Source organism: Schistocerca nitens, chromosome 10 (genome assembly GCF_023898315.1).
Source record: "Schistocerca nitens isolate TAMUIC-IGC-003100 chromosome 10, iqSchNite1.1, whole genome shotgun sequence".
Taxonomy (NCBI): Eukaryota; Metazoa; Arthropoda; class Insecta; order Orthoptera; family Acrididae; genus Schistocerca; species Schistocerca nitens.
Window position 1 is genome coordinate 65,917,175 of NC_064623.1, and position 25,341 is coordinate 65,942,515.

General features: G+C 42.9%; 1 protein-coding gene across 1 annotated transcript in view; it reads left to right on the top strand.

The window, feature by feature from the left end:
- Positions 1 to 16,451, top strand: part of LOC126210267 (1,5-anhydro-D-fructose reductase-like) — a 52,569-nt gene extending 36,118 nt beyond the window's left edge. Inside the window, exons 6-7 of the mRNA XM_049939463.1 lie at positions 7,501 to 7,598; positions 16,246 to 16,451. Coding sequence (XP_049795420.1) covers positions 7,501 to 7,598; positions 16,246 to 16,288 — 141 coding nt within the window. The 3' untranslated portion in view covers positions 16,289 to 16,451. The remainder of the gene's footprint in view (positions 1 to 7,500; positions 7,599 to 16,245) is intronic.
- The last annotated feature ends 8,890 nt before the right edge of the window (positions 16,452 to 25,341 follow it).

Sequence of the window (25,341 nt, forward strand, 5' to 3'; positions counted from 1 at the left end):
TAGGGACCGAACCATGTTGTTTTTGGCCAAGAATTCCCTCACAAAAAGCGACATGTGCGCGAGAGCATTGTCATGGTGCACCGACCAGTCTTTCTTGTAACAAGTTACCTTCCATTGGGAATGTGGAATGCACTTCACGACTGTGATATGACTTTCGAAATGATGGAGCACAGCAATAACCCGTTCTTTTATTCCAGGTTTTATTAAGCAAATCTAGATTTCGGCTAGTGCCTAGCCATTATCAATTCACTGTACCATGGTATCAATGCATGTCCTAATACGTCAGTCCCCTGTTGTTCGGTCTTCCTTCACAGTTCTTTCAAGACTACTGTATTATACAGTAGTCTTGAACGAACTGTATAATACAGAAGCCTTGAACAAATTGTGATAAGCCCGAGCAACAGGGTACTGACGTACTAGGACATGCATTGATACTACGATATAGTGCACTGATAATGGCTAGGCACTAGCCGAAATCTAGATTTGCTTAATAAAACCTGGAAGAAAAGAACGGCTGATTGCTGTGCTCCATCATTTTCATAGCCTTTCTTTTTCCACAGCTCCGGGCGTTTGCGCCGAATACACTACTGGCCATTAAAATTGCTACACCAAGAAGAAATCCAGATGATAAACGGGTATTCACTGGACCAATATATTATACTAGAACTGACATGTGATTACATTTTCACGCAATTTGGGTCCATAGATCCTGAGAAATCAGTACCCAGAACAACCACCTCTGGCCGTAATAACGGCCTTGATACGCCTGGGCATTGAGACAAACAGAGCTTGGATGGCGTGTACAGATACAGCTGCCCATGCAGCTTCAACACGTTACCACAGTTTATCAAGAGTAGTGACTGACAAATTGTGACGAGCCAGTAGCTCGGCCACCATGGACCAGACGTTTTCAATTGGTTGGTTTGTGGGATTAAATGGACCAGACTGCGACGGTCATCGGTCCCAATTGGTGAGAGATCTGGAGAATGTGCTGGCCAGGGCAGCAGTCGATCATTTTCTGTATCCAGAAAAGCCCGTGCAGGACCTGCAACATGCGGTCGTGCATTATCCTGCTGAAATGTAGGGTATCGCAGGGATCGAATGAAGAGTAGAGCCACGGGTCGTAACACATCTGAAATGTAACGTCCACTGTTCAAAGTGCCGTCGATGCGAACAAGAGGTGACCGAGACGTGTAACCAATGGCACCCCAACCCATCACGCTGGGTGATACGCCAGTATGGCGATGACGAATACACGCTTCCAATGTGCGTTCACCGCGATGTCGCCAAACACGAATGCGACCATCATGATGCTGGATTCATCTGAAAAAAAGACGTTTTGCCATTCGTGCACCCAGGTTCATCGTCGAGTACACCATCGCAGGCGCTCCTGTCTGTGATGCAGCGTCAAGGGTAACCGCAGCCACGGTCTCCGAGCTGATAGTCCATGCTGCTGCAAACGTCGTCGAACTGTTCGTGCAGATGGTTGTTGTCTTGCAAACGTCCCCACCTGTTGACTCATGGATCGAGACGTGGCTGCACGATCCGTTACAGCCATTCGGATAAGATGCCTCTCATCTCGACTGCTAGTGATAAGAAGCCGTTGGGATCCAGCACGGCGTTCCGTATAACCCTCCTGAACCCACCGATCCCATATTCTGCTAATAGTCATTGGATCTCGACCAACGCGAGCAGCAATGTCGCAATACGATAAACCGCAATCGCGATAGGCTACAATCCGACATTTATCAAAGTCGGTAACGTGATGGGACGCATTTACGAGGCATCACAACAACGTTTCACCAGGCAACGCCGGTCAACTGCTGTTTGTGTATGAGAAATCGGTTGGAAACTTTCCTCATGTCAGCACGTTGTAGGTGTCACCACCGGCGCCAACCTTGTGTGAATGCTCTGAAAAGCTAATCATTTGCATATCACAGCATCTTCTTCCTGTCGGTTAAATTTCGCGTCTGTAGCACGTCGTCTTCGTGGTGTAGCAATTTTAATGGCCAGTAGTGTATTTTCCATCAGTCCCACCGTAAAACTGCCCGTTGACAGTCTGACCAGGTGGAACAAACTCCTGATGCACTACTCCCTGAATGTCGGAAAAAAATGAACAGCGTTGTCTTCATGTTGCTGCGAACTTGTCGAGCTTTTTTCAGCCTTGGAGAAGATGACGTTTCCCATTATGATGATTGCTTCTTCGTTTCAGGATCATAACCATAGAGCCAAGATTCACTCTGGATAAGAATTTTGGACACTTCGCCTCTTTGTTGCAGCTCAGTGCACGTCTGACTCCTAACGTTGAGTTAATCGGTGCTGAGAAGGGGAGGTACAAACTTCGCTGCAATTCGTCTCATCTTCAGTTCGCCGGCTAAATTTCGTTGACATGTAACGTACAACAGCCCAAGTCTATTACAAACACCGTGAGTTGTCTGCCTTCGGTCTTCGTGAAGCACGTCACTCACATTCATGATCATTTCCGCTGTTGTGCGTGTTGACGATCGACCAGAATGTTTGTCATCTTTCACAGCTTCTCGGCCTTCCTTGTAGGGCTTGAACCACTCAAATATTCTTGTTTAATTCAATGCAGTCTCATCAACTACCTCTGTCAACATGCGCTGGGTTTCAGCTGCAGTTTTCTTCAACCTGAAACGGAATTTGATGCAAAATCTTTGCTTTCTCGTCTTATCCATTTTACAATCCGCAGAAGCACTGAAACACGTCCTGGCACACACCACTACAATTCACAACTGCATGCGCCAAAGATGACGCAACTTCGTGCTGCAGCAGCTAAGACATGTATCTTGAGACCTCTAGCGACGGAATGTCGTACTCCTACCAGTTTTACCGGTACAATGAAATTCTAGGATATGTTGGATACCATCTTGTATACTCAGCCAGGCCTGGTAACAATACTCAACACGAACAACACAGAGAATTGCAACTCTAATCATTTATACCCATTAATGGTATTTACGTCTGCAAAGTTAAATAGACATCCGACCACATCTTCTGGGAGCTTCATTTCTTTTATCAGGAAGTGTATTTAATCATCTTCACTGTTATGTTAATGCGGTAAATGTATCAGTGATATCATAGGTCAATGCGCGAACCGAAGTAACTGGCAAAATGCATATTTTGGCCCATACTTTTCGTGTTCGTCTTCAATCTAAACTATGTCCTTCTCCTTCAAGATGATCGAACCAAGTGGTCGTTACTATTCTTTTAAAAGCTATCTTTCTGTGTCTTCAAAGAATAGCGTCACAGATTTGTCAGTATGGAACATCGTTCCCCTCACAAAGCTATCTTCTATATTTACTTGGGTAGTTACTACGATTTGCACAACTGGATCAAGATGCTTGCGATAGCTTCCGAGTACAGGTGTGAGAACTGTACTGCGTCTTTCTTCTATCGCCTTTCACCCAGCTGACTAATTTGTTTCGTTATAACCTCGCCCTTACAGGCAGCTAGCTCTGAAGACTGCCTCTAACGCAAATGAATCGGGGGCGTTGACTGCATCATCCGTAGGAGACGCATACCCTCTCTGATTTATACTGGCACGCCATCAGCCATGATCACCCAGCACAGAAGCACACTGCCACACAAATGTTGCTACAAGGACGACAACCTGCCCGATCAGCTGTGCCACCTACGCAAGGTCTTCAGGAATAACGGTTACGATTACCAAATAAATGGACTGACCTCAAGCATAAAACCGCGGACGAGGTGCGGGAAAAAAGTATGATATAAGGTGTCTGTTCAAAAGACACAAAATCAAATCACCGTTCGAGCCTCCGTGAGAAATTCGCCAATTATTGAGACCAGTTAACCCTCTGCCCACAAGTTGGACTGGAAGGACATCAACAACGAGGTCGGTTGGGATACCATCCACTGAAATACATTTGTATTTTTAAGTATAATTAAATGAACCCTAACTGATATTAACAAATCAAATATTTGTCTCTATTGTTGGGAAAAATAAATAATAAAAAGCAACATTTTGTAGAAATAGATAACACGTAACTGTATGCCAAAAATCGTCAGCGTTAAAAGTATTATTTTACTAGTGCCAGGTCACAAAGACACCTAGGTACTTTTCACCACATCACTTGACTAGATAACTACAGTCTAACAAGACAGACAATCTAAATAAATAAAAATTAATTGCCGCATGTATGAAATATCACCTCCCTAGAACGGCTTGACCGATTTGGTTAATATTTTTTTATTTGGTTAGAAAACAAACGACGAAATAATCTATTTATATTGACTGTGCAATGGTGTAAAAAATGTATTTTTCCTTACGATATGTACGTTTCTTCTATGATAATCATCAAACGAACATTAAAAACAAAATCTTATAGCACTATGGTCATAGTAACGTAGATGAAGTTTTGAACGAAAGAACGGATTATAAATAAAACTAAATTCAAACAAAATGAGAAACGGAAAAAATGAATGCAATAAAATGGAGAAAAATATCGGATGATAAAACTGTAGAAATTAAATTGAAATCAACACATAAAAATAATTAAAATCACGTGAACAAAGATTCCAAGTGGAGAAAAATGTTAGGAACAGAAATGAGAGCAATTGAAAAACTAAATACCGTGATTAAAATGATGTGACAAAGCAGTAAAGATAGAAATTACATTTAACCCAATTAACTGAATAAAAATAATGACCGAAGTCACTTCGAATAAGATTTAAAAATACTAATTTAGCCAAACACCTTCACTAATATGCTGTGCAACCGACCTGCTGAATAAAACATTTTCTCAGCTCCGGAATTTTTTTTCGTCAGTTACTTACAAGAGAGGCTCACCAGGCTGAGTGGCCGTAAGGTGGGACCTTAGCCTGCATCACCACATAGATGACTTCATAAAGTCAATCCCACCACTGGAGATCTCTTCTCAGAACATGTGGGCTCTACAAGATACCCACTTACCCTGTGAGTGCGGATATTTTGATGTCGGACAAGCAGTGCGCACTGTGGAACAACACAGGATGGAGCGCGAGAGGTTTTATTGCCTACGCTATCCTGAAAATACTTCAGAAAACGGCCGCCAGATCAATTTGAGGAATCGTGAACCCATGTCTTCTGCTTACCTGGCGAATCGCTATTGCGTCATTTCATAGACAAAGAATGTCATGACTTAACATGTATGTAATTTGCTCCATTTTTCATTAGTGATTCTACTATAATAGACCACAACTGTAGAGAACGCTTGTTTTTCTAATTTAACGTATCTAACATGATGATGCGGCTTTTAAGCTAAGAAACGAGTCGTTAAATAAAATATTTGCAGGAGCAGCAAAGCGGTTTACGACGTCTGCTTTGAGCTGCGGTTGTCCCTCATACGAAATGGAGTATACAGCACTTGTTAAGATTTTCAGTCAGGTACATTAGACAAATATTACTTTCAAATTCATTCGACGCTTCTCGAAAATCGAGAAGTCAGTACGGAGTCAGTATGCAGTGATAACTCAACAGTGCGTCCTACGAGGGAATGAGGTGCCATTTCGAGATTTTGGACTGAATCTGAAGCGACATCCCTCAGGACATCCAAAAACTCCATCAGCCAGTGCCACGCCGAATAACTGCTTGCATAAGGGTCGGAGGTGGAGAAAAGCGTTATTTGACTTGCTCAATTTATGAGCTCTTTCTCTTGAATAAATCATCCAATTTTTCTGAAATTCTAATCATTTGTTTGTCTCTACATGTACATCAAATTTACCTATTTCCAACCCATTCGGATAATTCCTTCGCGGTGCGTCGCCTTTTTTTTCTTAAGGGGGGTTTTTTTCTTAAGGGGGGGGGGGGGCGTAGAACGTCAAACGGGCCGACTTGGAGCAGAAGAGGCACCACAGGATATTTTAATTTGCACTGTCTATACTTTTACAAATAAATTCATAAATCTTTATCAGCGTGACCTGGAAGGATTCAGGTTTCACATATCAGTGGAAGTTCAAAAACACAACAAAATAATTTTTTTCACACACGAAATTTCATCGTTTTTTCACTTACTATTATTGGCTGCATTTGTTGCTGCAGGTACACTTTTCTTTGCAAGTAAGAGAAGTTCTTCTATGAATTATGCACAGCATACAAACCATACTTACAAGTATATTAAACTCTATAATTTATTTAATTTATGAAAAAATGTTACTGTTATAGTTAATTATAGTTATAGTTAATTATCTCGATTTTTACCACAGTTTTTAATAGATTTGAAAAATCTAGAGATTCGCATTAAGAAGTTTCTGTTTAGTAAGCATACCAAGTTTAGACTAACAGGATATTTATTTTGGATGTTACATCTATCTAAGTACAGATTTTTGTGTTTTGCGGAAAATGACCGTTGAAGTTTCTACCTATATTTGGCATTCTTTTAGAACTATCCAGCACCATAAGCAGGTTCTTTTTCATTTTAGAAATCACTTTCCTTCCTTTCCACATTCCTATGATGCACTCCTTGATTTTATCACCTCAAAAAACGATTTATCTGCTTTCACTACGCGCTCTCCGTCTGTGGCATACAAAGCTTTGATGCAATTCACCCCGGGCTTAGTTCCCATTTCCTCTCAAACATATTTCCTGCTTTGCACACCATTATTAAAACATGAAACTGGATCATAAACACCAATAACAAATGAATCTTTCCCGTACCCATTGGTTAAAACTTTCATTTTGGTTTTGGGTACCGCCAGGAAGACATTTCTTCAATAAGTTTTCATTTGCAAGGTCCCTGAATATAGGTTTGATGGTTTCCATTACAGCAGTTGGTAGAGAATTCCTGTGATGATATTCTTCACTTACGTATGACAGAAGAATGTGCCTTATAATCTCTCCAATATACATGTTTTATTCATCAAACTATTCAGGAAGATATGCGCCACAAATTAGGCATATTTTTGAAAAATCTATTTTTTTATATTTTTGATGTCCCACCCCTTAAAGTGTAGTATGAATCGATAGGATGAGATATGATGAGACCATTCTCGAGGATGGATAACTGACCTCTGTTCGAACTCACTCGTATGCCAGAACTCACTCGTATGCCAGAACTCACTCATATGCCAGAACTCACTCGTATGCCAGAACTCACTCGTATGCCAGAACTCACTCGTATGCCAGTATCACGCCTTTTGGAGCTTACGAATCGTAATGATACTTGCTTTGACATTTCCATATTCTTCGTCCAAAGGATTTTCATTCTGCGCGCCGAGCGAAACACTCACCTGTCTATCGACTCGAGGCATATTTGCGCCACATCTCTCTAGTCTTACATACTTATAATCAGTTCTACACATCATCTGCAACTAGATTTGGGCGGGCCACTCTTTCTGAGTGTTGCAATTCTCCCATCTTTACTGTACATTACAGCTCAATTCCAGGTCAAAGCACACTCTTACTTTGTCTAGACTGTGACTCACATTTAAGAACTCGTGTTAACTACACTAACTTAAATTAATGGAAAACTTACCAACTTTCAGGTGTTTGATTTCGAGCTCTCTCCAGAAGATATGGAAGCACTGGAAGCGCTGGACAAAGGACGGAAAGGCCGACTGGGAAGCGAACACTCTCTCCCTTGGTAACTACACCACAGTATTCCTTTTTTTTTTAATTTCATTGCGCACTCATGCCACTTACATACTTGTTCGCTTAACCCGGCTCTTTTCAAGAGACGTTTGACTCTTTTCAGATATTGATTATCGGTCATACAATAACGACCGTAAGTTCATTTACTATCTATTATGTTATTGCATAAGTTCGTAGCGCTTTTGTTTTGTATGTTGGTAATTGTGTTGCTATGGGCTTATTTATCAATTGTCATTTTTTATTTGTAGTTAAGGGAAGGTTTAATATCTTTTGCTTCAAAAAATCGATTTTTTTTTAAATTGCATTTTTGCATCCATAAAAGTGTTTAGAATCCACCCCTGAAACGGTTTTTCCGAATACGGAACGAAAATGTTTGTTATTCGCGATTGAACAAAAAAATGCACCTGCCTGAAATCGGCCTCGTACACGCACCAGTTTTTTTCTTTCGGAGAACGAGTTATTTGTACCGGTGCTTGGGAGGAAACTCACAAAATTCAAATGAAAGTTTGAACGAGTGTGTTTGAAAGTTAGCCCCCAAGCATTTGCTCTTCGACATTTCCGGTCGAAAAAATTCCAGTTTGTAGAGGAAATATCAATTAACATTTTGACCAAATTTGACATTGGTATCTGTAACAAATCCCGAGAACAAAATTCTCAAAGAACATGCTTTTTTCGGGCCAAAGATAGTAAACCTCCCCTTAACTGTTGCTATTTGAGTTTACATATTGTCATTTTGTCATTTGGAGATAGTGAGTGAGCTGTGTACGCTAGAAGATGGAGAGCCAATTGGAGAAATTGGAACATTTCCGACATATTCTTGTGACTGATTTCACTAGAGGCAGCCTGAAACATTTGTGCCGTGTGTGGCGATAACGTCATTGGACAGAGCACGCCAAGAAAATAGTTTTCTCGTTCTAAGGTTGATCGTTTTGACATTAGTGACCGTACAGGTTCAGGAAGACCTCCCAGATTTGATGCAGATCTTTTAAACGCAGTAAACAACGATGATCCATGTCAGATTACACGAGAACTGGCAAATGTGATGAACTGTGATCATTCCACCATCGTGCAATGCACTACGTTCAAAAATCGGGTTTGTAGGTACCGCATGTTCTAAGCCAGAATCACAAAAATCAGCAGCTGGCCATATACACTACTGGTCATTAAAATTGCTACACCACGAAGGTGACTTGCTTCAGACGCGAAATTTAACCGACAGGAATAAGATGCTGTGATATGCATAAGATTAGCTTTTCAGAGCATTCACACAAGGTGGGCGCTGGTGTTGACACCTACAATGTGCAGACATGAGGAAAGTTTCCAACCGATTTCTCATACACAAACAGCAGTTGACCGGCGATGCCTGGTGAAACGTTGTTGTGATGCCTCGTGTAAGGAGGAGAAATACGTACCATCACATTTCCGATTTTGATAAAGGTCGGATTGTAACCTATCGCGATTGAGGTTTATCGTATCGCGACATTGCTGCTCTCGTTGGTCGAGATCCAATGACTGTTAGCAGAATATGGAATCGGTGGGTTCAGGAAGGTAATACGGAACGCCGTGCTGAATCCCAACAGCCTCGTATCATTAGCAGTCGAGATGACAGGCATCTTATCCGCACGGCTGTAACGGATCGTGCATCCACGTCCCGATCCCTGAGTCAACAGATGGGGACGTTTGCAAGACAACAACCATCTGCACGAACAGTTCGACAACGTTTGCAGCAGCATCCACTATCAGCTCGGAGACCGTAGCTGCGGTTACCCTTGACGCTGCAACACAGACAGGAGCGCCTGCGATGGTCTACTCGACGACGAACCTGGGTGCACGAATGGCAAAAAGTCATTTTTTCGAATGAATCCAGGTTCTGTTTACAGCATGGTCGCATCAGTGTTTGGCGACATCGCAGTGAACGCACACTGGAAGCATGTATTCGTCATCGCCATACCGGCCTATCACCCGCGTGATGGTATGGAGTGCCATTGGTTACACGTCTCGGACACCTCTTGTTCGCATTGACGGCACTTTGAACGGTGGACGTTATATTTCATATGTGTTACGACCCGTGGCTCTACCCTTCATTCGATCCCTGCGAAACCCTACATTTCAGCAGGATAATGAACCACCACATGTTGCACGTCCTGTACGGGCCTTTCTGGATACAGAAAATGTTGGACTGCTGCCCTAGCCAGCACATTCTCCATATCTCTCACCAACTGAAAACGTCTGGTCAATGGTGGTCGAGCAACTGGCTCGTCACAATACCCCAGTCTCTACTCTTGATGAACTGTGGTATCGTGTTGAAGCTGCATGGGCAGCTGTACCTGTACACGCCATTCAAGCTCTGTTTGTCTCAATGCCCAGGCGTATCAAGGTCGTTATTACGGCCAGAGGTGGTTGTTCTGGGTACTGATATCTCAGGATCTATGCATCCAATGTTGTTGTTGTGGTCTTCAGTCCTGAGACTGCTTTGATGCAGCTCTCCATGCTAATCTATCCTGTGCAAGCTCCTTCATCTCCCAGTACCTACTGCAACCTACATCCTTCTGAATCTGCTTAGTGTATTCATCTCTTGGTCTCCCTCTACGATTTTTACCCTCCACGCTGCCCTCCAATACTAAATTGGTGATCCCTTGATGCCGCAGGACATGTCCTACCAACCGATCCCTTCTTCCAGTCAAGTTGTGCCACAAACTTCTCTTCTCCCCAATCCTATTCAATACCTCCTCATTAGTTATTTGATCTACCCACCTAATCTTCAGCATTCTTCTGTAGCACCACATTTCGAAAGCTTCTATTCTCTTCTTGTCCAAACTATTTATCGTCCATGTTTCACTTTCATACATAGCTACACTCCATACAAATACTTTCAGAAATGACTTCCTGACACTTAAATCTATACTCGATGTTAACAAATTTCTCTTCTTCAGAAACGCTTTCCTTGCGAGTGCCAGTCTACATTTTATATCCTCTCTACTTCGACCATCATCAGTTATTTTGCTCCCCAAATAGCAAAACTACTTTACTACTTTAAGTGTCTCATTTCCTAATCTAATTCCCACAGCATCACCCGACTTAATTCGACTACATTCCATTATCCTCGTTTTGCTTTTGTTGATGTTCATCTTATATCCTCCTTTCAAGACACTGTCCATTCCGTTCAACTGCTCTTCCAAATCCTTTGCTGTCTCTGAGAGAATTACAATGTCATCGGCGAACCTCAAAGTTTTTATTTCTGCTCCATGGATTTTAATACCTACTCCAAATTTTTCCTTTGTTTCTTTTACCATAGGTTTAAGAGTAGTCGAATCATAGCTGATAAGGAAAAGCTGAACGAAGCGAAAAAGAGCGTAAAGAGAGCAATGAGAGAAGCATTCAACGAATTCGAACATAAAACATTGGCAAACAATCTAAACAAGAACCCTAAAAAGTTTTGGTCATATGTAAAATCGGTAAGCGGATCTAAATCCCCTATTCAGTCACTCGTTGACCACGATGGCACCGAAACAAAGGACGACCGAAGAAAGGCAGAAATACTGAATTCAGTGTTCCGAAACTGTTTCACTGCGGAAAATCGTAACACGGTCCCTGACTTCAGCCGTCGCACGGACGCCAAAATGGAAAATATTGAAATAAACGATATCGGAATTGAAAAACAACTGCTATCACTTAGTAGCGGAAAAGCATCCGGACCAGACGAGATACCCTTAAGATTCTACAGTGATTATGCTAAAGAACTTGCCCCCTTTCTATCAGCAATTTATCGTAGATCTCTGGAAGAACGTAAAGTACCTAGCGACTGGAAGAAAGCACAGGTCGTTCCCATTTTCAAGAAGGGTCATAAATCAGATGCGAATAATTATAGGCCTATTTCACTTACGTCAATCTGTTGTAGAATAATGGAACATGTTTTGTGTTCTCGTATTATGACGTTCTTAGATAATACAAATCTCCTTCATCATAACCAACATGGATTCCGCAAACAGAGATCATGTGAAACCCAGCTCGCCCTATTTGCCCAAGAAATTCACAGTGCCGTAGACACTGGCGAGCAGATTGATGCCGTATTCCTGGACTTCAGGAAGGCATTTGATACGGTTCCGCACTTACGTTTAGTGAAAAAAATACGTGCTTACGGAATATCGGACCAGGTTTGTGATTGGATTCAGGATTTCCTAGAAGAAAGAACACAACATGTCATTCTTAACGGTTCAAAATCTGCAGATGTAGAGGTAATTTCGGGAGTACCGCAAGGAAGCGTGATAGGACCTTTATTGTTTACAATATACATAAATGACTTAGTTGACAACATCGGTAGCTCCGTGAGGCTATTTGCAGATGACACGGTTGTCTACAAGAAAGTAGCAACATCAGAAGACTCGTACGTACTCCAGGAAGACCTGCAGAGGATTAATGAATGGTGCGACAGCTGGCAGCTTTCCCTAAACGTAGATAAATGTAATATAATGCGCATACATAGGGGCAGAAATCCATTCCAGTACGATTATGCCATAGGTGGTAAATCATTGGAAGCGGTAACGACCGTAAAATACTTAGGAGTTACTATCCGGAGCGATCTGAAGTGGAATGATCACATAAAACAAATAGTGGGAAAAGCAGGCGCCAGGTTGAGATTCATAGGAAGAATTCTAAGAAAATGTGACTCATCGACGAAAGAAGTAGCTTACAAAACGCTTGTTCGTCCGATTCTTGAGTATTGCTCATCAGTATGGGACCCTTACCAGGTTGGATTAATAGAAGAGATAGACATGATCCAGCGAAAAGCAGCGCGATTCGTCATGGGGACATTTAGTCAGCGCGAGAGCGTTACGGAGATGCTGAACAAGCTCCAGTGGCGGACACTTCAAGAAAGGCGTTACGCAATACGGAGAGGTTTATTATCGAAATTACGAGAGAGCACATTCCGGGAAGAGATGGGCAACATATTACTACCGCCCACATATATCTCGCGTAATGATCACAACGAAAAGATCCGAGAAATTAGAGCAAATACGGAGACTTACAAGCAGTCGTTCTTCCCACGCACAATTCGTGAATGGAACAGGGAAGGGGGGATCAGATAGTGGTACAATAAGTACCCTCCGCCACACACCGTAAGGTGGCTCGCGGAGTATAGATGTAGATGTAGATGTACTGATTGCTCATTATACAGATTGAATAACATCGGGGAGAGGCTACAACCCTGTCTCACTCCCTTCCCAACCACTGCTTCCCTTTCATGCCCCTCGACTCTTATAACTGCTCCCTGTATTTTACCCCTGCCACCTTTAGAATTTGAAAGAGAGTATTCCAGTCAACATTGTCAAAAGCTTTCTCTAAGTCTACAAATGCTAGAAACGTAGGTTTGCCTTTCCTTAATCTTTCTTCTAAGATAAGTCGTAAGGTCAGTATGGCCTCACGTGTTCCAACATTTCTATGGAATCCAAACTGATCTTCCCCGAGGTCCGCTTCTACCAGTTTTTCCATTCGTCTGTAAATAATTCGCATTAGTATTTTACAGCAGTGACTTATTAAACTGATAGTTCGGTAATTTTCACATCTGTCAACACCTGCTTTCTTTGGGATTGGAACTATTATATTCTTCTTGAAGTCTGAGGGTATTTCGCCAGTCTCGTACATCCTGCTCACCAGATGGTAGAGTTTTGTCAGGACTAGCTCTCCCAAGGCCGTCAGTAGTTCTAATGGAACGTTGTCTACTCGCGGGGCCGTGTTTCGACTCAGGTCTTCCAGTGCTCTGTCAAACTCTTCATGCAGTATCGTATTTCCCATTTCATCTTCATCTACATCCTCTTCCATTTCCATAATATTTTCCTGAAGTACATCGCCCTTGTATAGACCCTCTATAGACTCCTTCCACCTTTCTGCTTTCCCCTCTTTGCTTAGAACTGGGTTGCCATCTGAGCTCTTGATATTCATACAAGTGGTTCTCTTTTCTCCAAAGGTCTCTTTAATTTTCCTGTAGGCTGTATCTATCTTACCCCTAGTGAGATAAGCCTCTACATCCTTACATTTGTCCTCTAGCCATCCTAGCTCAGCCATTTTGCACTTCCTGTCGATCTCATTTTTGAGACATTTGTATTCCTTTTTGCCTGCTTCATTTATTGCATTTTTATATTTTCTCCTTTCATCAATTAAATTCAATATTTCTTCTGTTACCCAAGGATTTCTACTAGCCCTCGTCTCTTTTCCTACTTGATCCTCTGCTGCCTTCACTACTTCACCCCTCAGAGCTACCCATTCGTCTTCTACTGTATTTCTTTCCCCCATTCCTGTCAATTGTTCCCTTATGCTCTCCCTGAAACTCTGTACAACCCCTGGCGTAGTCAGTTTATCCAGGTCCCATCTCCTTAAATTCCCACCTTTTTGCAATTTCTTCAGTTTTAATCTACAGTTCATAACCAATAGATTGTGGTCAGAGTCCACATCTGCCCCTGGAAATGTCTTACAATTTAAAACCTGGTTCCTAAATCTCTGTCTTACCATTATATAATCTATCTGATACCTATTAGTATCTCCATGATTCTTCCAGGTATACAACCTTCTTTTATGATTCTTGAACCAAGTGTTAGCTATGATTAAGTTATGCTCTGTGCAAAATTCTAACAGACGGCTTCCTTTTTCGTTTCTTAGCCCCAATCCATATTCACCTACTATTTTCCTTCTCTCCCTTTTCCTACTGTCGAATTCCAGTCACCCATGACTATTAAATTTTCGTCTCCCTTCACTACCTGAATAATTTATTTTATCTCGTCATACATTTTTTCAATTTCTTCGTCATCTGCAGAGCTAGTTGGCATATAAACTTGTACTACTGTAGTAGGCATGGGCTTCATATCTATCTTGGCCACTGTAATACGTTCACTATGCTGTTTGTAGTAGCTTACCCGCACTCCTATTTTTTTATTCATTATTAAACCTACTCCTGCATTACCCCTATTTCATTTTGTATTTATAACCCTGTATTCACCTGTCCAGAAGTCTTGTTCCTCCTCCCACCGAACTTCACTAATTCCCACTATATCTAACTTTAACCTATCCATTTCCCTTTTTAAATTTTCTAACCTACCTGCCCGATTAAGGGATCTGACATTCCACGCTCCGATCCGTAGAACGCCAGTTTTCTTTCTCTCGATAACGACGTCCTCCTGAGTAGTCCCCGCCCGGAGATCCGAATGGGGGACTATTTTACCTCCGGAATATTTTACCCAAGAGGACGCCATCATCATTTAACCATACAGTAAAGCTGCATGCCCTCGGGAAAAATTAGACTGTAGTTTCCCCTTGCTTTCAGCCGTTCGCAGTACCAGCACAGCAAGGCCGTTTTGGTTAATGTTACAAGGCCAGATCAGTCCATCATCCAGACTGTTGCCCCTGCAACTACTGAAAAGGCTGCTGCCCCTCTTCAGGAACCACATGTTTGTCTGGCCTCTCAACAGATACCCCTCCGTTGTGGTTGCACCTACGGTACGGCCATCTGTATCGCTGAGGCCCGCAAGCCTCCCCACCAACGGCAAGGTCCATGGTTCATGGGGGGAGGCACGCAAATTGCGGGAAAATGTAATCACATGTCAGTTCTAGTATAATATATTAGTTCAATGAATACCCGTTTATCATCTGCATTTCTTCTTGGTGTAGCAATCTTAATGGTCAGTAGTGTATGTATCTCTTCTTGCTTGTCATCAACTGGCTCGTGAAAACCACCGACCATTCCTATCCTGTGCCGTTACTGATGACGAGAAATGGTGTCTTTATGCTAACGTAATGAAAAGAAAGGAATGGTTGAGCCCAAACAAGCAGACGCTACCTAAGAACAACGACCAGGAAGACTGCATGAAGTGTTGGTACTTCACGATGACGTCCGCCCGCATTCTGCTGGACTGACAGAAAACACTGTAGAGAAATTGGGTTCGGAAGTCATTTCGTGCCCATTTATTCACCCGATCTTGCTCCCTCAGGTTTCCACCTTTTGCGTTCTTTTATTGAACAACCTTCAAGGAATTTCCTTTCCGAATGAAAATGCATTTCGAATGTGGCTGGACGAGTCCTTCGCCTCGGAACAAGATTTCTACAGTCGCGGAATCGAAAAGTTGCCCCAACGTTGGCAGACTGTTGTAAATAGTGAAGGAGAGTATATTATTGATAACTAAAGTCTCTGTTACGCGTATATAAGTTGTGTTTAGTAAACTTGCCGAAAAACGCTACGAACTTAAGCACCAACCCAATAATTTACTTATTTCAAATTCAGTCCGGAACGACACGGCTGCTACGGTCGCAGGTTCGAATCCTGCCTCGGGCAGGGATGTGTGTGATGTCCTTAGCTTAGTTAGGTTTAAGTAGTTCTAAGTCTAGGGGACCGATGACCTCAGATGTTAAGTCCCATAGTGCTTAGAGCCATTTGAACGTTTTTTTGTTACAAATTCATGTTTATACAATGAGACCCGACGCATCTTCATTTAAAAACTAGCTGAATGAATAAGTCATCAAAGCGTTTCTTTCGAATTAAATAAATACTTACGTTCAGCTCTTCTTCATAAAAATGTAATCTATCACACTAGTCCTACGTTATAGTTCCATAAATGACTGTGCCCTTTCCAACTCTTGCACTTCTGTTTCAGGATTGTGGAGCACCCAGAATTCCCTTTTTTTGAACGCTATTAGTTCCGAGGAGTAGAAGACTGCAACTACACAAAGAGCCAGCAGTGTGGTTCCGACTGAAATGTGCCCGCATCACATAATAATCCTTCACCTTTGAAAATGTTTTTCTCACATTCTCTTTGTACTATTACATTACTAATAAAAACAAATTTCTTAACAAACCACAGCAATGCCTGTTATTGTTATAAATTTCCATTCAAACTCCATTCACGTTGCTGTATTGAAAATCACTTGCTTGTAACTACCTAGAAGTGAATAACTTGAAATAACAAGAGATTGCTGGGAGTTTCAATGGACGGATCACACGATTCACTTAAACAGGGAACATCATTACTATGGAAGAATGGGTAGATTTGAAAAATCAGGTAATGAGGGCAGCAGAGGATCAAATCAGCAAGATCCAATGGGAATTTTTAGACAACTCGTGACATTCTGAATTCAGTTGACGAGAGGAGAAAATATAAAGTGAAAAGGGCGAAGAGGAAGAAAAGCACCTAAAAGAGACATTAGTAGAAAGGGAAAAATGACAAAGGATGAATGGCTCTTTGAAAAACGAAAATCTGTAGGGTGTTTACGGCTCTGGGAAAGGCTAGATGACAACAGGAGAAATATGAAAGAAATCTTTGGAAGAAAGAGAAACAGATGTACGAGTAACATGACATAAGATTGCAGTCCACTAGTAAGTAAAACTGGAAGGTTGAAAGGTGGAAAGAATGTGCTGAAGTGCAATACAAAGGAAACGAAGTGCAAGATACTATGGAAAGAGAAGAATTAGCTGAAAACGAGGTGGGGAGATACGACATTGCGAGAGGAATTTGACAGAGCACTAAATGACGTAAGTCGAATAATGCTCCTGGAGAAGCCAGCATTTCCTCAGAATTATTGAGATTCTTAGGAGAACCAACCATGAAAAAACCCATTCCACCTGGTATACAAGGAGTATCAAATAGACTTCCCGAAGACTGTAACAATTCCAGTTCCATTGAAGGCAAGAGCTGGCAGGTGTGAATATGACGAATGATGGGTTTAGTAAGTCATGACTGCAAAATTATTTACTGAAGAATGGGAAAAAGTGAAAACCGACTTTGGAGAAGATCAATTTGGGTTTTGGAGAAACGTAGGAGCGCGGTAGTCAAAACTGACTGTACAACGTATCTTAGAAGATAGGTTGATGAAATGCAAACACACGTTTGAGTAGCTAAATAGCACCACCTCAACAGCTGTAGATGGAAAAAGATCCTACATTCGCACACATGTGCACTCATTCTCCTTTCAGACATATGTACACATACCAGGTGATTCCGTGATCATGTTACAAACTTTCAGAGATGATGGAGAAGGGTAAATGTGGCAATTTGAGGTAAAGGACCCTGGTCCGGAAACGACCGAGAAGAAACTTATAAGCGAAAATCGTTCTCATACCTCTGACAATGGGACACATGTATTGACACAGATGTTGCTAAGATTGTAGGGTAGGTAAATTGCAGATGACCAAAACAAGACAAAAATGTCTAACAAACATGGCCTCTGTAGTCCATAGCTTAAGAGCTATGAGCACTTGATTGTCTTCGATACTGCAAAACACTTCACCCCTACTGCAAGCTCGGTGGTTTCCAAATTTTTGGAGGAGCTAGTATAGACCTAAACAAGAAAAAAAGTCGGGTAAATATGGTCTCTAGAAAGCATACCTTAAGAGCTGTGGTCACATTCAGCGGGAGAGATGTCTCACATTAGCGAAGATGAACAAGTGCTCGTAGCCCTTCAGGTGTGAATTTAGACCCATGTTTACTAGATTTTTTTTCTTGTTTTGGTCCATACTATCATCTCTGAAAGTTACCTACCCTACAGTCTTTGCGACATACAGTACCAGTTCAAGTGTTCCACCATCAGAGGTATGAGAATGATTTTCTCGTATGACTTGCGACTCGGTCACTTCCATACCATGGTCTCTTTCCTCAAATTGATACATTCACCCTTCTCCATCATCCTTGAAAGCATGTTACACCATAAAGGAATCGCACTTTATGAAACATAGCATATATTCATAGTAATAACTGCAGTAACATACACTCCTGGAAATTGAAATAAGAACACCGTGAATTCATTGTCCCAGGAAGGGGAAACTTTACTGACACATTCCTGGGGTCAGATACATCACATGATCACACTGACAGAACCACAGGCACATAGACACAGGCAACAGAGCATGCACAAAGTCGGCACTAGTACAGTGTATATCCACCTTTCGCAGCAATGCAGGCTGCTATTCTCCCATGGAGACGATCGTAGAGATGCTGGATGTAGTCCTATGGAACGGCTTGCCATGCCATTTCCACCTGGCGCCTCAGTTGGACCAACGTTCGTGCTGGACTTGCAGACCGCGTGAGACGACGCTTCATCCAGTCCCAAACATGCTCAATGGGGGACAGATCCGGAGATCTTGCTGGCCAGGGTAGTTGACTTACACCTTCTAGAGCACGTTGGGTGGCACGGGATACATGCGGACGTGCATTGTCCTGTTGGAACAGCAAGTTCCCTTGCCGGTCTAGGAATGGTAGAACGATGGATTCGATGACGGTTTGGATGTACAGTGCACTATTCAGTGTCCCCTCGACGATCACCAGTGGTGCACGGCCAGTGTAGGAGATCGCTCCCCACACCATGATGCCGGGTGTTGGCCCTGTGTGCCTCGGTCGTATGCAGTCCTGATTGTGGCGCTCACCTGCACGGCGTCAAACACGCATACGACCATCATTGGCACCAAGGCAGAAGCGACTCTCATCGCTGAAGACGACACGTCTCCATTCGTCCCTCCATTCACGCCTGTCGCGACACCACTGGAGGCGGGCTGCACGATGTTGGGGCGTGAGCGGAAGACGGCCTAACGGTGTGCGGGACCGTAGCCCAGCTTCATGGAGACGGTTGCGAATGGTCCTCGCCGATACCCCAGGAGCAACAGTGTCCCTAATTTGCTGGGAAGTGGCGGTGCGGTTCCCTACGGCACTGCGTAGGATCCTACGGTCTTGGCGTGCATCCGTGCGTCGCTGCGGTCCGGTCCCAGGTCGACGGGCACGTGCACCTTCCGCCGACCACTGGCGACAACATCGATGTACTGTGGAGACCTCACGCCCCACGTGTTGAGCAATTCGGCGGTACGTCCACCCGGCCTCCCGCATGCCCACTATACGCCCTCGCTCAAAGTCCGTCAACTGCACATACGGTTCACGTCCACGCTGTCGCGGCATGCTACCAGTGTTAAAGACTGCGATGGAGCTCCGTATGCCACGGCAAACTGGCTGACACTGACGGCGGCGGTGCACAAATGCTGCGCAGCTAGCGCCATTCGACGGCCAACACCGCGGTTTCTGGTGTGTCCGCTGTGCCGTGCGTGTGATCATTGCTTGTACAGCCCTCTCGCAGTGTCCGGAGCAAGTATGGTGGGTCTGACACACCGGTGTCAATGTGTTCTTTTTTCCATTTCCGGGAGTGTATTTACGTCTGCAACACGATCGTACAAAAGGCAGTCAACAGTTTTACGCAAGGTCATGTGCGCAATGAACGAGTATTTTGTACAGCTGGTGACCCAAAATTTGTAAGTATTTGAGAATGTCGTATATCTAAACTATAATGAGCTGATCATAAGTAGTTTTTTTATTTATTACATTTGACCTTCTAATCTTCTTCACATATTACGAAATTATTTACAATAGCCTACATGGCAACATTATCAGTGTACCATCATCTATATATTACTTACAAGGTGTACAACTTTGCTTCCGCCATTTGCCGCTAGGTGGCGACAACGGTAAGTAGCGGTCGAAAGAAACAGATCGCAGACGTAAGGCAGTTAGCTTGGACCTCGGTCAACATAACCTCACTCAAACATTAGTTGATTTGTGTCTGCATCATAAAGTTGTTCTTGATTGAAAATGTCAGTTTACGAGCCTAATTCTAATTTGCGGGAGGTGTTACTGTTTTGTTTCAATATGAAGAAAACAGCGGCTGAGTCTCATCGAATGCTCTCAAGTACGTATGGTAAGGACTCTATTAGTGAAAGAACGTGTCGTGAGTGGTTTCAACGCTTCAACAACAGTGATTTTAACGTCGTAGATCGGCATAGTGGTGGAAGAGAAAATGTTTTCAAAGATGCAGAATTGGGATACATTGCTGAGTGAAGACTCGCGTCAAACTCAAGAAGAATTGGCACGATTAGTGGGAGTGACACAGCAAGCCATTTCAAAATGCCTCAAGGCTATGGGCATGATTCAGAAAGAAGGAACTTGGGTCCTGTGTGAGCTGAAACCGAGAGACATTGAACACGTTTGTGTGTTTGTGAACAGTTGCTTCAGAGGCAAAAATGGAAGGGATTTCTGCATCGCATTATGACCGCGGACGAAGAATGGGTTCATTACGATAACCTTAAACGCAAAAAATCACGGGGATATCCCGGCCATGCTTCCACGTCGACGACCAAACCGAATATTCACGGCTCCAAGATGCTCTGTGTTTGGTGGGACCAGCTCGGCGTCGTGTATTTGTTAAAATCAAGTGAAACAATCACAGGTGCTCGTTATCGTACGCAATTAATGCATTTGAGCAGAGCATTAAAAGACAAACGGCCGCAATACAGCGAGAGGCGCGACAAAGTGATTTTGCAGGACGACTACGCTCGACCCTACCTTGCAAAAGAGGTCAAAACGTACTTGGAAACGTTAAAATGGGAAGTCCTATCCCACCCGCCGTATTCTCCAGACATTTTTCCCTCTGAATATCACCCGTTTAGATCAATGGCGCATGGCTTGGCTGACCAATACTTCCGATCTCATGAAGAAGTCACAAATTGGATCGATTCGTGGATCGCTTCAAAAGATGAACAATTTTTTCAAAGCGGGATTCGTACACTGCCCAAAAGATGGGAGAAAGTAGTGGCCAGCGATGGAAAATACTTTGAGTGATACATGTGTAACCAGTTTGTTTCATTAAAGCGTCAAATGTTGGGGAAAAAACGGCGGAAGCAAAGCTGTACGCCTTGTATACAGGGTGTTGCAAAAAGGTACGACCAAACTTTCAGGAAACATTCCTCACACACAAATAAAGAAAAGATGTTATGTGGACATGTGTCCAGAAACGCTTAATTTCCATGTTAGAGCTCATTTTAGTTTCGTCAGTATGTTCTTCCACCTACGCTCAATGGAGCACGTTATCATCATTTCATACGGGATACTCTACCTGTGCTGCTAGAACATGTGCCTTTACAAGTACGACACAACATGTGCTTCATGCACGATGGAGTTCCTGCACATTTCAGTCGAAGTGTTCGTACGCTTCTCAACAACAGATTCGGTGACCGATGGATTGGTAGAGGCGGACCAATTCCATGGCCTCTACGCTCTCCTGACCTCAACCCTCTTGACTTTCATTTATGGGGGCATTTGAAAGCTCTTGTCTACGCAACCCCGGTACCAAATGTAGAGACTCTTCGTGCTCGTATTGTGGACGGCTGTGATACAATACACCATTCTCCAGGGCTGCATCAGCGCATCAGGGATTCCATGCAACGGAGGGTGGATGCATGTATCCTCGCTAACGGAGGACATTTTGAACATTTCCTGTAACAAAGTGTTTGAAGTCACGCTGGTACGTTCTGTTGCTGTGCGTTTCCATTCCGTGATTAATGTGATTTGAAGAGAAGTAATAAAATGAGCTCTAACATGGAAAGTAAGCATTTCCGGACACATGTCCACATAACATATCTTGTTTCTTTGTGTGTGAGGAATGTTTCCTGAAAGTTTGGCCGTACTTTTTTTGTAACACCCTGTATAAAGGCATGTCGCACTTTAAAGTGTTACCAAAATCCTCGCAGAGTTCTTTACTGATCTGCTTCATATATATATATATATATATATATATATATATATATATATATATATATATATTATCCAGAATACCTAAAAGAACATCTAGAGGAGGAGTTTGCACAATCACTAGACACTGACACAGAAACATGGGAAGAGCTTCTTGGAACCATCCAGCATTCATCAAGAAAACTCGGTCAACCACCACGGAAAAGGAAACACAGGTGGTGGACAACAGACTGCGACAGAGCACTTAAATCACGTATTAAAGCCTGGACGATTTGGCACAGCCATCAAACACCGGAGAAAGGGCAGAACTTTTTGGAAACAGAGAAGAAAACATCCAAAACAATCTGACAAATTAAATCCAAGTACCATCACAAACGATTGGAGGAAATTGATATTGATTTTAAAAGAAACAAAACGAGAATATTTTATAAAACATTTAGGGAAGAACTAGCAACCTTCAAGCCACCCACTCTCTGTTTTCGGTGCTCTGATGGAGCACTTGAGACGAACAGAAAGGCCAACTGTGAAATCTTGAAACAGCATTTCAAGAAGTTACACAACTGTGAACCACCAGCAGACAAACTTGACTTCCATGTTGCGACCCCAAATCGGGATTCAACTCCACCTACGCATGAGGACATTGTATCACATCTGAAAAACAACAAAGCACCTGGGGAAGACGGTGTAATTGCCGACATGCTCAAGACTGGAGGTGAACTCTTGATTGACGGATAAACTACCATTGCAAATATAAGAGAAAGCAGATTGGAAAACTGCTTTGATTCATCCTCTGCACAGAAAGGGCATTTCGCTCCTACCAGTCGCTTACGAAGTGCTCTCGCATGCTCTTCTCACCAGATTAGAACAACAGACAGAACATGTGATCGGTGAATATCAGGCAGGCTTCCGCCCACATCGATCCTGGGCAGAACAGATCTGGAACCTGAAGATTGTACTGCAACACCGCCAGTCAAACCACACAGTAGTCAGCTTCGTAGATTTCAAGACAGCATACGACTCTATTCATCTGTTCAGCACACTTTGTGAATATGGTGTAGATAACAAAAATACTTCATTAATTGAGCACACTTTAACAAACACAATCTCAAAAGTAAAATTCATGTAAGAAGTGTCTGAACCTTTTCAAATTAGGACAGGAATGAGACGGGGTGATGGGTTGTCCCCACTCCTCTTTAACCTGGTACTTTGTTTAGAACAAAGGACAAATGAATCAACATAAAACGCCTTGCTTTTGCTGATGACCTAGCAATAATTACGCGGACTCCCGAGGAAGGAGAAATTTCATGAGGTTGCAATCAAAACCAGACTCCAAATTTCTTACGGGAAACACAATTCATGGGCTCCATACGTTCAGACCTGAAACCACTTACAACCAAATATGGTGACATCAGACAAGTACTTCAAGTACTTGAGCGAAATGATCAGCAACACTGGCAGCGAAAAAGTAGCTCACAAAACACGAGCAGAAAAATTACACAAAGCTTATACAATGACCTGGAAGACATACTATCGCTATCCACCCACGCCAAACTTCACCACTATCATACAGTCACTCTTCCGGAAGCGCTCTACGCAACTAAAACATCATCATTAACCATCAACATCAAGGACATTGAGAAAATGGAAAGGCAAATACCCAGAAAATATTTGAACCCAGGATTGAAGATGGTATCTGCATGAGCAAAAGCTCTGAAAAACTGTACTCAAGGACTGAACGTTTCACATCGGTTGCACGGAAAAGACGAGTGAAATTCTACGGACACCCAAAATGACTTCACAGAACTCAGTATTGACCCATTAGAAACCAAACGGACTGTGTATAGACAGAAAATCAATTCTTACAAGTTCACAACCAAAAACCCGACGGAAAAGATTCTGAAATTGAAAAACGCATGGACACAAGAATGAAGAGAGACCTATAGTGAAAGGATGGGGAAGTTTTGAGAAGAAAAGAAGAACGAGAAAGCTAAGGACACCACTGCTAATTAATGGTTCCATTTGCTCGTTACAGGGCGAAACGAATAAAGGAATATATATATATATATATATATATATATATATATATATATATATATATATATATATATATATATATACTACTGGCCATTGAAACTGCTACACCAAGAAGAAATGCATATGATAAACGGGTATTAATTGGACAAATATATTATACTAGAACTGACATGTGATTACGTTTTCACGCAATTTCGGTGCATAGATCCTGAGAAATCAGTACCCAGATCAACCAACTTGGCCGTAATAACGGCCTTGTTACGCCTGAACATTGAGTCAAACAGAGCTTGGATAGCGTGTACAGGTACAGCTGCCCATGCAGCTTCAACACGATACCACAGTTCATCAAGAGTAGTGACAGGTGTATTGTGACGAGCCACTTGCTCGGCCACCATTGACCAGACGTTTTCACTTGGTGAGAGATCTGGAGAATGAGCTGGACAGGGCAGCAGTCCAACATTTTCTGTATCCAGAAAAGCCCGTACAGGACCTGCAACATGCGGCCATGCATTATACTGCTGAAATGTAGGGTTTCACATGGATTGAATGAAGTGTAGAGCCACGGGCTCAAAGTGCTGTCAATGCGAACAAGAGGTGATCGAGACGTGTAACCAATGGCACCCCATACCATCACACCGGGTGATACGCCAGTATGGCGATGACGAATAAACGCTTCCAATGTGCGTTCACCGCGATGTCGCCAACCACGGATGTAACCATCATGATGCTATAAACAGAAGCTGGATTCATCCGAAAAAATGACGTTTTCCCATTCGTGCACCCAGGTTCGTCGTGGAGTACACCATCACAGGCGCTCCTGTCTGTGATGCAGCGTCAAGGGTAACCGCAGCCATAGTCTCCGAGCTGATAGGCCATGCTGCTGCAAACGTCGTCGAACTGTCCGTGCAGATGGTTGTTGTCTTGCAAACGTCCCCATCTGTTGACTCAGGGATCGAGGCGTGGCTGCACGATCCGTTACAGCCATGCAGGTAAGTTGCCTGTCATCTCGACTGCTAGTGATACGAGGCCGTTGGGATCCAGCACGGCGTTCCATATTACCATCCTAAACCAACCGATTCCATATTCTGCCAACAGTCATTGGATCTAGACCAACGCGAGCAGCAATGTCGCGATACGATAAACCGCAATCGCGATAGG